This window comes from Leishmania martiniquensis, chromosome 32, assembly GCF_017916325.1.
Source record: "Leishmania martiniquensis isolate LSCM1 chromosome 32, whole genome shotgun sequence".
Classification (NCBI taxonomy): domain Eukaryota; phylum Euglenozoa; class Kinetoplastea; order Trypanosomatida; family Trypanosomatidae; genus Leishmania; species Leishmania martiniquensis.
In genome coordinates, this window is record NC_090167.1 from 129976 (window position 1) to 143560 (window position 13585).

Below are 13585 nucleotides of genomic sequence, written 5' to 3' on the forward strand. Positions count from 1 at the left end.
GAGAGAGAAACGGACAGACAGACGGACAGAGTTGCCTCAGCGACGCATGAGAGATATCTAAAGACCGAACGAAAAGGGGGCAGACAGCCGCACGCAAAGGAACCGTCCCCGCCGTCGTAACGGCGTCGCTCCTGAAGAAGCGTGTGTGTTTGTATGTGTGTGCGGGATGGAATACGGCGCGGTCACATGTGCAGGAGTATGTGCTGACTTCGCTGGCAGAGCTGCTCTGTTGACGTGTTGCTTTCGTCACCGTCAGCGCACACAGTCCCGCAGACAGCAGAGCGGCCAACGGAAGGGAGCCGTCGACCTCCCTGTCCTCATTCAGGGAAGCGATGAGCGGCCGCTTTCGTTCTCCACCATAGCGCTTCACTGCCGTACAGTGCAGACAGGAGTCGATCTCAACTCGGTCACCCGCCTCCCACACAGGGCTCCGTTGCGTAGGCGCCAGGCAGCCCTGTGTGGGAGGCGGACAGCCATGCGCCGCCCCAGCCATCTCAGCGCGGACTCCCACTCAGAGCACCGCCCCGCAGGTCGCCCACCTCGCCCCACACCACAGCGTACCGGTCGCCACGTCACGCATCCCTCCGAGTGCACCACGCCACCAGTGGGCAGACTGAGGGCCGGGTGAGGTGCGTTCGAGCCGCGTTAGCACTTTGCCCACTGTGCGGGGGCGGCCAAACGGGTTTGCTGGCTTGGGCCGCTCCGACAATGCGCCGCCGAGGGAAGGGCTGACCGCCGCCCGCAGGTAGTCTTACACCACTCCGATCCCCCCCTACGCCGTAGGCAGCTCGCCCTGTGGTCACCACTAGAGGTGGTTCGGCACTGAGAAGGACAGGGGGAGGGGGCTGCCTGACTTCCTCCCGCAGAGAGTGAGGCGCGGGGCCTTGAGATGCCACGCACACAGAGCAGTGCACCATCATGGAAGTGCGGATTCAAGGTACAATGATGAAAGGGTAAATAGACATAGTCCTCAAGCCCCTACACCTTTTTTTCCTGCTCTTCCTCCTCTACAGAGGTGTTTTCGGAGGGAGCAGCAGAAATGAGGCACAGCGAGTGAAGTGGAAAAGGGAGAGTAAAAGCTGCAGGGCAGGCGTGTCGGCGCCTGCAGCGGCCCTCTTCGCGCTCTCTTTCAGCGGTTAAACCGAGGCTTCTGCGGCTTTGGCTTCTGCGTAGTGCCGGTGCTCGCGCGTGTGATGGAGAGGCGGGATCGGTTATGGGCACCACCCCCGCATTGTCCGCCGTGCGCATCGTCCATTACAACCGTTACCCTCGCGGCAGTTTTCGGTGCAGCGGAGCGTGCCGAGTGAACGTGGTTGGATAAAAGCGAAGAGGAGCCAGGTGAGCCTGCCACAGTATCGTACTCTCGGCTGCTCTCGCTCTGCCGTGGCTGTGGCGACGGCGCCGGCCCATTCGTTGAGGATGGCAGCTCATCCAACATTGCTGTCATGCTGCCCCTCGTTGAGATCAGAGTGTTGGTATCCGGCGCGATAGGGGGCAAGTCTCTTCCAGGGCGCGTGGTTTCCCGCTTACGGTAAGGCGGTGCACCGATGCCCTGCGCTCCACGGCCCGCCTCCTCGATCTTAAGGAGAGGAGTGGGAAAGAGCTTGCGTGGAGGCGGGCCGCGGCCTCGTCCTCTCGAGAGCAGCAATGCACGCACCGGGAGCACTGCGTTTTCATGCAGTGGTGGCGTGTGCGAGAGGCGCGTGAGCGACGGCAACTGCCCCGGGGAAAGATGCTGCGGCTCGGACCCGGGACGAGGTGCGAGAGAGGCACTTGCGACAGCGGTCACTAGTTGGCTTGCCGAGTGCAGCTGCGCCTCCTGTTGTCTCGTTGAGCTCTGAGGGGCAGTCCTGAGCTTCGAGTCGGCCGCAAATGTATCAGACTCGCTTCCTGCCGCCGGGCGAGTGTATGTAGACTGAATCAGCGCACGCAGGCCACGCACGCCTGTCACGGCAACCGCAGGCGCATTCCCTTCGCCTCCACAGTCGAGGTGGTACTCTTCGTGGATGTAGTCCATAATCCAATCAAAGAAGCTCTCGAAGCCGCTCATTGCCAGCACAAGCCGCCATGCTGGAAAGGACAAGACGCTTTGTGTACCCCCGAGCGGCGGACAGTCGCCCAAAGCAGCTTCCGAGTCCTCCATCAGGTCGGCGGCCGGCGTATCGTAGAGGGCTTCCACGAATTCGGCCTCGTCAAAGCCGGAGACGTGGTGGGTAAGCACCGACAAGAGCGCCGCTGACACACGTTCGCCGAACTCTTCATACACCTGATACTCGGCGTGCGTGTGTTCGCCAGCCACAGGCACTGTGGAGCCCCCGTCAGGGTTTGCACCACCATCGCACGTCAGCGCAGCCTCCGCCGCCCTTGAAGAGGCGTCGATGTTGCGGCAGTGAGGCAGAAAGACTTTGTGCTTTTCGTAAAGGAATACGGCCACGCTGCGCATGAAGCGCCTGTCGCGCACCAGCTGCTCCACGCAAGCGACAGACTGAAGAAAGCGCTGCAGTCGGCGAGTTGCCTGCTCAGCCAGCGCAGCTGGATGGCTCAACATTGTGCCGCCTCCAGTGCCGTGCGCAGGGGCATGAAGGGTGTTACGGCGCGTCACTTCTCCTCTCAGAAGTTCTTCCCATGTGAAGGGCGCGTCCGAAAGCGAATGAGAGGAGACTGCAGCCCCGACACCACTCCCTCCGGTGGCTGCGTGCAGCACCGATTCTGAAGCCGACAGCTGCGCCGCCGACGCAGCAAGCGCGAACGCCGCCGCGCGGTGGTCTGCCGCTATGAACACCTCAGAGCCGCTGAGGTCTCCGTCTGATGAAGCGCGTCCCGCGTTCCCCTCAGCCTTGTCGTCCTCGCCGCGCTGCAGACACCAGTCTTCGTAGAGCTGCTCCAGCGCGCTTTCCTCCAGCACCGCGAACGTTCGAGACGATGGGGCGTACGTGCGTGCTGGAGCGCTCTCCGTAGTCGAGAAGGACCTCATGGACGGCGGCCGCGCCGTCCCGGCAGCTGCGCTTGCCATCCTAGCCGAGCCCAGCGACTGATCGTGACGCTGCTCGCGCCGCACATCTTCGGCGAGGAGAGCCATAAGATGCTGAAACTCAGAGTTCGTTGTATGCCACTGAAGTGCTCCCTCCACTGCGGATGAGAGAGGCACCGATGCACTCGCGGTGTCCTCTGCACCCGCAGAGGCGGGACTCATAGACGGCGAAGCTGCGGAGCTGTGGCTTCCATGGCCGCGCCAGTCCTCTGCCTGGGGCCGCTCCTCCTCAGCGCTCGCGGGGATTCCCCATAACGCCTTCGCACATGAGCGGAGAGCCGATCCGCATGTGGCCAATTCTGACTGTTCCAAAGACGGCGTAGATGACCCCCTCGCTAGCAGGTACCTTTCCAGGCGCGCGTTCGGTGACGCAGCGAGCCCGCGGTCCACACGGCCAGTAGCGCTTGATAGCGCCCTGCCCACCGACCTGGAGCTTCCAAGTAGCGCCTGCGTTTCCGTGCGAGCGCGTCGAACAACCTCCTCATCATCGCCCATGTCCCTGCCGCTCTCGCTGCTCCCGTCGGTCGACTGAGGAGTCGCGCTGCGACGCGGCGAACGAGCTGTGCGGGGGTCGGGGCTTTGAGTACTCGGCAGAGAGGACGACGACGAACCTGAGCGCATCATTTCTGCCTCTGTGTAGCGCCTCTCACCTTCATAGTAATAGGACCGCTTCGGCAGATCTATTGGTGCAGCTGCAGAGCTAACCAAGAAGTGGCCACGATCGAATGCAGCGGCTTGGCGCTTGTCCACAGGTTTTGCCTTGATGGACATCTTGAAGCTGTGCGGAGGAGGGATGAATGGAAACGAAAAGGCGGTATGCTTGTCGGTGTAGAAGCGAGCGGCAAAGAAAAACGCTCTTCGCAACGTGGTTTCCCCTCTCCTCTCTCCTCCTCTTCCTCACATCGCCCGTTTCCTCGTCTCTCTCGGCGAAGCAGCCGCCGCTAAGAGCTCCACCAATGATCTGCGTGTGTGCGTGTGCGCGCGTTTTGGGCGCAGATGGCACAGCAGGGAGAAAGGGTGCACGCGTGAGCGAGGTAGAAACTTCAACAGACTCCCCTAAAGTAAAGAGAGGGGGGAGGTAATCCGTAGGCAGATTGATCCCTGTCCTGTTGCTTCACCGCGAGCCCAAACGCTTCCTCCTTTAGACACTTTTGCGTTCTTGATTACGCGTGCAGTATCGCTCGGCAAAGGTTACCCGGTGAAAGCCCCCACCACTCCAGTACAAGATAGACTTGAACAGCAAAAAGGAAAAGATATGAAAAGAAGGGCGGAGGCGGGAGGGAAGAACATGCGCGCATGATTATACACGCCCGTAAGCGTGCGCACATAAGAGCGCACATCCGTGCAGGACTTGCATGAGAACCGCAAAGAGGGACGTGAGGGGCACAACTCTGCGCGCTGGAGGCATGAAGCGTACGTGCGCTGCGCATCGCCCTCGAGACTCTCGCACGCGACGTGAATGAGCGCCGGGCTGCAGCGGTGGAGCCTAAAAGTTGTCCGTTCCCTTTCGCGACTTACAGAGACGCTGCTGCCCTGTCACTGACCCAGCTCCCTCTCCCTCCATCCTGGTGGTGGAGACAAAGAGGAAACGACCACATAAATGGTGCCGGGGGAGGAGGGCGACAAGGAGGGGAAGAAGAGCGCAACGCCAGCAAGTGGCACGGCCAGTATGCATGACAACAGGCAGGCCCTTGTTTTGTCGGGGGTGGGGGAGGAGGGGGTGTGTTGTGCTTCGGATTGCTCCCGGAAAGTCGGGGAATGGAGCGAGTTGAGAGTGAAAAAGAGGAGGCGATGTACAAGAGTGAAAAGGGTGATACCAATGCAGAAGAAAGTGTCCACTGCCCATCCCCTGTCTCTCATCCACACCGTGAGGAGGGTGATAGGGACAGAACGAAATCGAAACAGAGAGTGTGGTGGAAAGGGAAGCGGCGGTATCTATACATGACACTCTCCGACGAGAGACGAAGACGAAGACAAAGGGGGGAAGAGAGGTGAAGGGAGGGGTCCTTCGAAAAGTGAAAAGAAGGCGCGCCATAGACGCTCGTGCACACACACACACACATGTGCTTTTCTGTACATACCACGAGTGCACTCTGAGTGCCGTGGCCGCAGGCAGTGTGTGTGGGGGGGGGGACGAAGACCCTACAAGAAGAAAGGAGAAAGAAAGGACGGCGACGCGGGTGGGGCGGCGGCGTGTGGGTGTCGTGCGTCCTCGTGACACCAAGCTAGCAAGAACAGAAGCAAAAAAGGGAAGAGCACGTCCCTCCCCCTCAGACCAAGCACGAAGCAAGGGCAACAGAGTCGCGCCGATGGCTTGGAAAAAGAGCTGATTTTGGGTGTGAACGCCAGTGTCCGCATGAGGCACCCTTACGAATGGCAAAGTGCAAGCAATACGGGCAGAAGTGACTGAAAAAGCTCTCCGATTGCTAGGCCGCCAGTGGGCCTGGGGTGTCCGCGAAGGGCAGCGGAGGGGTGCCGAATACCTGTCGGCTTGCGGTGTGGCAAAGAGTCCCTGCTTTTCGTATACGCCGCTGCGGTAGTCTGCCCGCCCCCACCCCCTCCTCGCTTGCGGGTCTGAGTAAACGCGCGCAGAAGCGTCTGTTCAAGTCGTGCGCTTTCCCCTCTCTCGCATGCCCTCTCTTGCTGCCACAGCCCTTTCTGCCGTCTCTGGGAAAAATCGGGAGCGCTCAGAGCAAGTGACATGGTAAACCAAGAGAGTTGGATGCGCTTTAATACGCAGAGGCCGCCTTGTTGAAGCGGCTGGCCGTCTCCTCATACACGCGTTTGCTGTTCTCCTTCATCTTCTGCTGGAACTCAGCAAAGCGCCTCATGTCCAGCTCGCGCTTCTGGTTCGTTGTCATCCACATCGCCGTCGAAGAGCTGTAGGCCGGCTGCTCCGGCGCGGCAGGTGCTGCGGCCACCGCGTCAGCCCTTTGTTCGTTTGCCGCGTTCTGCAAACTCGCGTTAGATGAGGCCGTGTCGATCTTGACGGTGCGCTCAGCCTTGCCAGACTTTGCTGCGGCTTGCGGTGCCGCCTCCGTCGCGAAACCGGTGTCGTAAACGTTGTAAGTGCTGCCAGGGAACTGCAGCTCCGCATCCACCGTCTCCTCTCTGCCGATGTTGTTGTTAAAAGTGGCGCGAAAGCGGGCAGACTGGTTGCCCCCAGTACTTCCGCTCGCTTGCCTCAGTGATGAAACCGGCAGGAACACCATGCCAGTCCCGTATGGGTGGGCGTTGTAGCTGGGCAGGCGGCTCTTGTTCCCAGACACGAGAGCGGGATCAACCGCGGACGCGTCATACGTCCCGTCAAAGCCGCGCGGCGCGGTAGTGCCGAACTTGATGCCTTCCTCCGGGTTGATAACCTTGCCAGTGAGGCCGAACGCCACGGAACCGTGAGGGGCGGCGCTGAGGTGGCGCGCCTGCACGTCCACATCCAGGCAGTGGCCACACACGTGCGGCCGGTTTTCACAGTTGTTTATCATCTCTCGCGTCTTCTTCTTCTGCGTGTGTATCAGCTGGCGCAGCCTGTAGACCTGTTTGTGACTCAGCGGCTCTGAAGAAGCAGCGGAGTCCTCCTCCACAATGTCTTTGATGCCCTTCAGCATGACGTGAAGGTCGTGCTCCGCAGAGCAGCGCGAGGCCGGCGTGGCGGCGCCGTTGCTGAGGGACTGCTGCGGAGAGCCCTTCGACGAGGGCCGTGTCGATGCTGGGGATTCGGAGTGCGGTGCCGAGATCGGCTCCTCCTCCTCATCAGGGAGGCCCAGGGCACGCCGCTGCGCACGTAGCGCCGCCTCTTCGCGCAGGCGATTCTTGTGCTCGAGCAGCACGAGCTCCTGCAGGCGGTCGCGCCGACGGACCGGAACCAGTTCCGCCGTGAGCGCCAGCTCCTTCGCCTCCTGGCGCTTCATGCTGCTCAGGAGCTGCTCGTCGGGGATGAACTTCCCCGCATTCTTGGAGCTGTCCAAAAATGCCTTCGCGCGAAGGCTTTGGCGGAGACTCTTCATGTACAGCTCATCCTTCGACATACCAGGGCGGTCCAACGACTCCATGGCAGCCCACATAGATGTGCCATTGTTGCAGGACCTCTCCTGCGGCTTCTGCGCACAGTAGGTGCACTGGCAGTACGCATGGCATTGGTCTCGGATCATCGCTTTCGGCCAATGCAAGAGTGACGTGCAGGTGAAGTGAGAGGGGGAGGGGGTGGCGACAGCAAGCAGCAGAGAGCGAGCGAAGCGCGGTAGCACGGAAGAGTTCCTTCGAGAGAACAGCAAAGTGAAGAGGCTGCACGGCGCGGTATCTGTAACAGAGGAGATATTCTGGTGGAAAGTGCCGTTAGTGATTTGAAGTGCGTGTACGGATGTGCGTGTGCGTGGGAGTCTGCGGAACAAGGGTGGTGGCAAGAAGAAATGCTGTAGCAGAGAAAAGCGAGGAGACGCAGGGCCGACTTGGCGCTAGCGCAAGAGTGAGGGGAGGACCAAGTCGGCCGGCAAGAAGTACCCGGCGCCATCCACACCCGCAATAGACGGGAAAAAGACGGCTGCGCTCAGAAACTTGATGGTAGACAGACACGTTTCGCTTCACTGACTGGGCCTCCGCCGCGCTGCAGGAGGGGCGCGAAGCGGTGCACGCACCGTATACAGCATATGCCTTCGTGTCGCCCCTATGCGCCGGACTCATTCCGCATATATGCAAACATCGCGGCGCACCAATGGAGCTGAGGGCCCATGTCGTGATGCTTCGCAGTGCCGGCAGGCCCATGCGTTGTTCGTGGACGCCGCCTCGTAAAGTTGAAACTTTGAGCATCGCACTCTTCTTTCTTTTTTCAGTCGATTTCGTGCGCGCGATGGGTCGGAGGAGCACAGCATGGAATGCTGGCAGACGAACTGGCAAAGGCAAAAAAGAAAAAAAGAGGTCAGCGACGGGCATACCGCAGCGTGCGGCAGTACAGATAAGAGGCCGGGGAAGGGCGGCAGTAAAACGAAGCAAACGACTACGTCATCTATGCTACATGAGCGAGCACCACGAGGGACAGGAGAAAAAGGCATACAGGCACGGATGCACATAGACCACCGTGCGTGTCTGTCTCTGACCTTTGCGGACTTGGTGGAGAGAAGAAGTGTTGTGAAAGAACGGGGAAGGTGAACGAACGAAAGGAATCAGCGCATGAAAGCAAAGATGAGAAGGGCGAAAGGGGATGTCTGAGTCTGCCCGTGTGCGTCAGCTTCTCTTCTGTGTACATCGAACACGTGTGAAGGGCGAAGAGGAGGCGTCTGAGGAAGCAGAGATGAGAAGCGCAAGACGAAGGGACATGCAAACGCACACCTCCACACGGTTTGGGTGGAGAGCGCCAGAGCAAGAGCCGCAGAGGAGCTCAGTCGTACGCTGCGTAGGTCGCTTGCCCCTCCACGGCTGCCGCCGCAGCTGCGGCGCCAGGAGAAAGCATGGGCGGACGCTTGGAGCTGTCAGCACCTGCAGTAGCGCTGCCCTCCACTACCAACGTATTCGAGTCCATCGTCGAAGGTTGCGGCTTAGCAGCTAACTGCACCTTTGGTACCCACACAAGACCGGCGCCGCGGGGGTGAGCGTAACTCGTGCGAATCTGCGCCAGTGACGAGCCAAACGCATTCGGCTCTGTCCCGCTGTTCGCCTTACCGGTGGTAGCGACGCTCTCTGCCGTGGGAGTCTCGGCCATACCGTGTTGGTGCAGCAACTTCTGTAGTGCCCGGCGGTTGCCGGTGTTGATCGGGTCCGCGGTCACCTTGCGCACATCGTCCATGGTGTCCTGCAGAAGGTGAGAGGAATGGCACTGTGCCGGTGGCTCGGCGGGGCAATCGAGCGCCATCGCGTAGGCGTCGTGGATCGTACGAGCGCCCGACCGGAAGCTGCCCTCGCCCGGGACAACTCCGCGGAGGCTCGCGTTACCAGACTCCGGAAGCCCCGCCATGCCAGCCTTAGAGCTGCTCATGTAGTCCTCTGGTAGCGGCCTCGGGCAGCGCCCGCTCTCGCCCGCCGCGCTCCGCTTGAGGCGTTCCGCTTCCATCGTCGCCCGCGTCCGGGTTTTATACTCCAGCATGAGAAGACGCTCAAGAGCGTCAAGCTCCGCCGCCTCGCGGGCCTCACGCTGCTCCGCCGTCTCCTTTACCGAGTCGTTTGCGCCGGCTGTCTGCGAGACACCAGGCCCCGTCGCACGTGAGGAGCTGTTTCGAATTGTGTACCGGTTCCCTTCAGGCACGCCATTGCGACCGCGGGAAGCGTTGAGGGCTGTCTGATTGACCGGCGCCGGGTACTCGGGATCGAAGGAGGGGGCATCGCCCGACTCCTTGCGGTGGCAGTTGCACATGCAACCGTCACGCTGCATCGCTCCACTGCGCTGGAAGGCTGCCTGGCTGACCGCCAGCTTCTTTGCGTTGACGGACCGGCGGCTGCAGCAGAAGTCGCACCCGCAATGATGCTTCGGATAGGTGCTCTGCATGGCACTGGGAGGAGTGCGGGTAGTTGCGTGGCGGGGAAGTGTGCTCTTGGAGGCGTGCGTGGCGTAAAGCAGGCCGAGTGTAAAACTGGGGAAAAAAGAGAGTGCGAATAATGACAAAAAAGTGCGATATGCCCTGCCCGCGGCGCACAATGAGAGAGAGAGAGGGAGAGGAGGGGGGAATGATGAGATGGGGTCCGGTGGCTCCGCGATGCAGTGCGACGCGCCATCCGATAGGCCGCTTGTCAGTTCGAGAAGGAACGAGAACTGAGAGGCTCGGTGACCAAGCGAGCATTGCGCATTCACGCTTTAGGGCAAAGAGTCGCCTGCGCGCACTCGCAATCGCAACGGCAACCGCATGGAAAGCGGGGGAGCGGGGGGGGTCTCCAAAAGTACATGCGATTTAAACAGCGCTTTGACAAATACAGACGCGAAAGATGGCACCGCTTCCGCTCGCTCCCCTTTGGTTCTCCACACCAACGATACACACATGCGCAGCAATAGGAGCATGGAAATAAAGCGAAAAGGTATGGGCATCAACACAGCCACGGCATATGCACAGGGTCTCCTGCGCGCCGCCGCGCCTTCTCCTCGACTGATGTCACCTCGCTTTCACGCACGAGTACGCATGGCAGCCGCCGCTCACCCCCCTCTCCACCCAAGAGAGTGAAGGGCGGGATGCGCGGTACAGCCACATGGATACGAAAAAGACGGCAAGGACACCGAGGTTAAATGCACAAACCTACACAAAAGCGCAGTGCACTCAAGATGTATGCACCCTGAGCTGCTCGGGCTCACTGGTCCCGTTTACTCGCGCCGCTGCAATGAAATCCTCAATCCAGCTTGCGAGCGGCGCGGTGGCGCAACGTGGCTGGGGCAGCTGGCACCGTGGTACTGCCCAACATCGGATCCGTGTGTGCGGAAAGAGCCTCGACAGGGGCCGTCTCCCTCTCGCTCGTGGCAGCAGCGTCGCGGTTTCCTGCTGCGCGCTCCTGGCGAGGGCCTTCCCCACTATCGAGCAGAGGGCGCACCAGCGTGCTCAGAGTATGAATCACCGTCTTCGCCGGTATCACAATGCTGGACGGCCCCGTCTCCTCGAACGCGTGCCACTGCGACACAAAGAACTGCTGGAAGAATACGGCGCAGATGACCCCCACGAGCAATAGAAGGGCAGGCGAGGTGAGCACGTAGAGCAGCTCGTTCCAGCCCAAAATGAAGAGAGCCGGAATGACCCAAGCGGGAAGGCGCTGGTTGCCCGCCTCGACAGCGCGCAGCTGCAGCTGTGCCGTGAAGTCGCATTTCTGCTTGTAAAGCTCGTAAGCGCGCATAATGCCTTGCTGGCTGAGCAGCACACAGTCCGCTGCGACGCCAGCCTCTTCGCCGCCGTCGGCTGACGACACGGGAACTTCGTAGGGGTACGTGGGGGCCGCGTCAAGCGTGCTGTAGCTCAGGTAGAAGGCTGCCTCGGCATCGTTGTCTTCAAACACGATGCGGCGTCGGTCGTACCTCAGACGGCGAGCAGAGCGACTCTGCGGCTGCGCCTCAGCCGCGGCGGTGTCAAGGTCATCGACGTCGCCCGACGCCGCTACCAGCTTTAACCGGAAGTAGAAAAGGCTCCCCAACACGATCAGACCCGCCTGCACCGCTGCGGGCACTGCTTTCTGCAGGCCCTTGGTGGTGGCGAAGAAGCGGACGGTGCCGTCAGTGTTGTGCGTAAGGCTGCGCTCGAAGCCGCTGTGCATCGTATCACAAGCGCTGTCAGCCATAGATACCAGGCGAGACTTCACCTTGCGAAAGAGCGCATCTGTGACGATGTTCAGCACGCTGAGCCGCGCAGTGGGGTCCTCGGCAACAAGAGCGGCGTAGCGTCCGTAGAGGTGGGCGCGCGGCGGCATTGAAGCCACCTCCGTCACCAACTTATCGACCTGGCTGCTGAGTGTGCACCAGAAACTCTGAACAAGATTTCGGCACGTCTGCGAGTCCATGCGCTGTGCCTCCACAAGGTGCGCCGAAGCAAGTGACTGCACTGCCGGTCGGTCCTCGTCCCCCGTCTTTGCAGCCTCTGCGACGCTGAGAGGCAGTGCCTGTGCCGCCTTGAGGAGCTGGCGAACGCTTTCCTCCACGGCGGTCAGCGCACGCGACTCAGTGTTCGACAGGACTTCCGCAGCGATAGCCTTCGACTGCCGATTCAACACCTGCATGGAAGCATCCAGCAGATCCGCCTCAAACTCACTCGCGTACTGCCCCACCACGCCGCTGTTGTAAAGCTTGGTCTGCCGGTGAAAAGAAGTTAGGCGAGTCTCCATCTCTTCGTCCAGCACCCTCGACAATCCTTGCAACACCTCGCCACGCATCAGTCTGTCCTCATAGTACCGAGCAAAGCTTCGGAACGTTTCGAGCTCCTGCTCCCTCACCTCCTTGCATCGGTGCTGCGCAAGCATCTCACGCTGTGTCGGAATGTCCAAGTCCTTACTCGTGCGGATCGCTTTCCAGCAGCTCGTCAGGTATGCCGGCAGACCTTCGAGTGGCACGCCGCGAAGCATGGCACAGTGGGCGAAGAGGTAGTCGGGACACCGACTGTCACCGAACCATTTCCGTAGCGTCTCCACGGAGGTCATGAAGTCCTTCTTCTGCAGCCTGTAGTGGGGCATCACATAGTACGTCAAGCGAAAGAGAGCATCGATGCCGGCGCACTCGAACCGAGCTGGCCGGGAGATGTTTTCCCAAATCGTGTCGAAGGACTTGCGCACCGTCGAGAGGCTTGGCGCCGGGTCGTCCTCGGTGAAATCACGTAGAACAATAAGCAGAGTTGGCTTCTCATCCGCCTCGTAGTTCTCGTGGCTGAAGAGCTGCAGATTAACCTCGAAGATGGTGCGCAGAAGGCTCAGGTTAGCGGCGTTGAAGCGGCCAACATCAACGGCCCACATGTTGATGATGAGTGTGTCGGCAATGCTCAGCCCAAAGAGGGAGAGCTGACGCTCGAAGCACTGGTCTTCGCCCCGCTCGAGTCCGTCTGTGCCTTCAAAGTCTAACACCAACAAAGGAGGCCCAGGCAGCGGGACATCAGCCTCAACATCCGCAGCGCCCTTGGCCACGGCGGCACCAGCAGTGCTGCGGCAAGAGTCGCGGTCCGCGGCGCTAGAGCCCAGCTGAGCTTGATCAAGAGCCGCTCCGCGGTCTTCGAACCCAATGAGCGTGGGGTCGGCGCGAGCCATAAACGCGCCCTTCGTCGTCTGGCCACGTCGCACCGTCTCGTCAAGCATTTGGAAATCTGTGCCGAAGAGATGATTCAACAGCGTGGACTTGCCGCTGCTTTGCCCGCCAAAGACGCCGACAACGTGGTAGTTCATGCCGACGGCCTTGAGCACGGCGTCGCCGTCGCAGTCGGCCGGTGTGGTCGAGCCGCGCCTCGGTGAGACGCTGGGTGCCATAATGGTGGTCAGGTACTCCGTGAGCCGCTTCTCGGGTTGGAGATGGCCATCACTGTCGACAAGATGAAGGTTCATGGGTCCGCTCGATCGCACCGGGGGCGGCGAGGAGGACGGAAATGAAGGAGTTGAGGGCAGCTGCCCGCGTAAAGAGGTTGGCGACTACTTCGAGGAGAGCAGCCGTTCAGGGCGAGGTGACGTACAATCAGCGACTGTTGGAAAGGGGAAAGAAGAACAGAGCGAGATGGAATGGGCCAAAAAAAAGAAGACGTGAGTGTCGGTGAGAAGACAACGAGGCGACGTACGCCTGCGGATGACGCTGCTCTTCAGTAGGCGAGAGTTCCTTTAGGGCTGAGCTGCGAAGAACGTTTTCGCTGCTTCAGATGAGATCAGCGCTGACAAAGATAAATTTGAAGGAGACACACGAAAGCCGTGGAGAGAGAGAGCGATGAAAAGAAAGGCGGGCGGAGATGGCCGCGCGACCGCCGTAGCCGCGTTCCCGATGAAGCGGAACTTCCCCCCTTTCCCTTCTTCTGCTCCTCCGACACGCACTCGCGTGTGAGTGTGTGAAGGAAAGTTTGTGTGTGCGCGCGCGCGGATTGCGGCGAAGGGAGCAGCCCGAAAGAAGACGAGATGGACTAAGGAGCTTCAGATGAT

At 60.6% G+C, this 13585-nt stretch overlaps 4 protein-coding genes across 4 annotated transcripts; all 4 read right to left on the bottom strand.

Moving 5' to 3' along the window:
* Positions 1 to 1129: 1129 nt before the first annotated feature.
* LSCM1_01672 (uncharacterized protein) lies at positions 1130 to 3802 on the bottom strand (the record flags this gene model as incomplete). Its single annotated transcript, XM_067319272.1, has 1 exon — positions 1130 to 3802. The coding sequence occupies one exon, from the start codon at positions 3800 to 3802 to the stop codon at positions 1130 to 1132; it is 2673 nt and encodes an 890-aa protein (XP_067175821.1).
* A 1958-nt stretch (positions 3803 to 5760) lies between these two features.
* LSCM1_01673 (uncharacterized protein) lies at positions 5761 to 7179 on the bottom strand (the record flags this gene model as incomplete). The annotated part of the gene is made up of 1 exon (XM_067319273.1): positions 5761 to 7179. One exon carries the CDS (start codon positions 7177 to 7179, stop codon positions 5761 to 5763), a length of 1419 nt encoding a protein of 472 aa, XP_067175822.1.
* Positions 7180 to 8402: 1223 nt separating this feature from the next.
* LSCM1_01674 (uncharacterized protein) lies at positions 8403 to 9503 on the bottom strand (the record flags this gene model as incomplete). The annotated part of the gene is made up of 1 exon (XM_067319274.1): positions 8403 to 9503. One exon carries the CDS (start codon positions 9501 to 9503, stop codon positions 8403 to 8405), a length of 1101 nt encoding a protein of 366 aa, XP_067175823.1.
* An 830-nt stretch (positions 9504 to 10333) lies between these two features.
* Positions 10334 to 13006, bottom strand: LSCM1_01675 (uncharacterized protein; the record flags this gene model as incomplete). Its single annotated transcript, XM_067319275.1, has 1 exon — positions 10334 to 13006. One exon carries the CDS (start codon positions 13004 to 13006, stop codon positions 10334 to 10336), a length of 2673 nt encoding a protein of 890 aa, XP_067175824.1.
* Between the last annotated feature and the right edge of the window lie 579 nt (positions 13007 to 13585).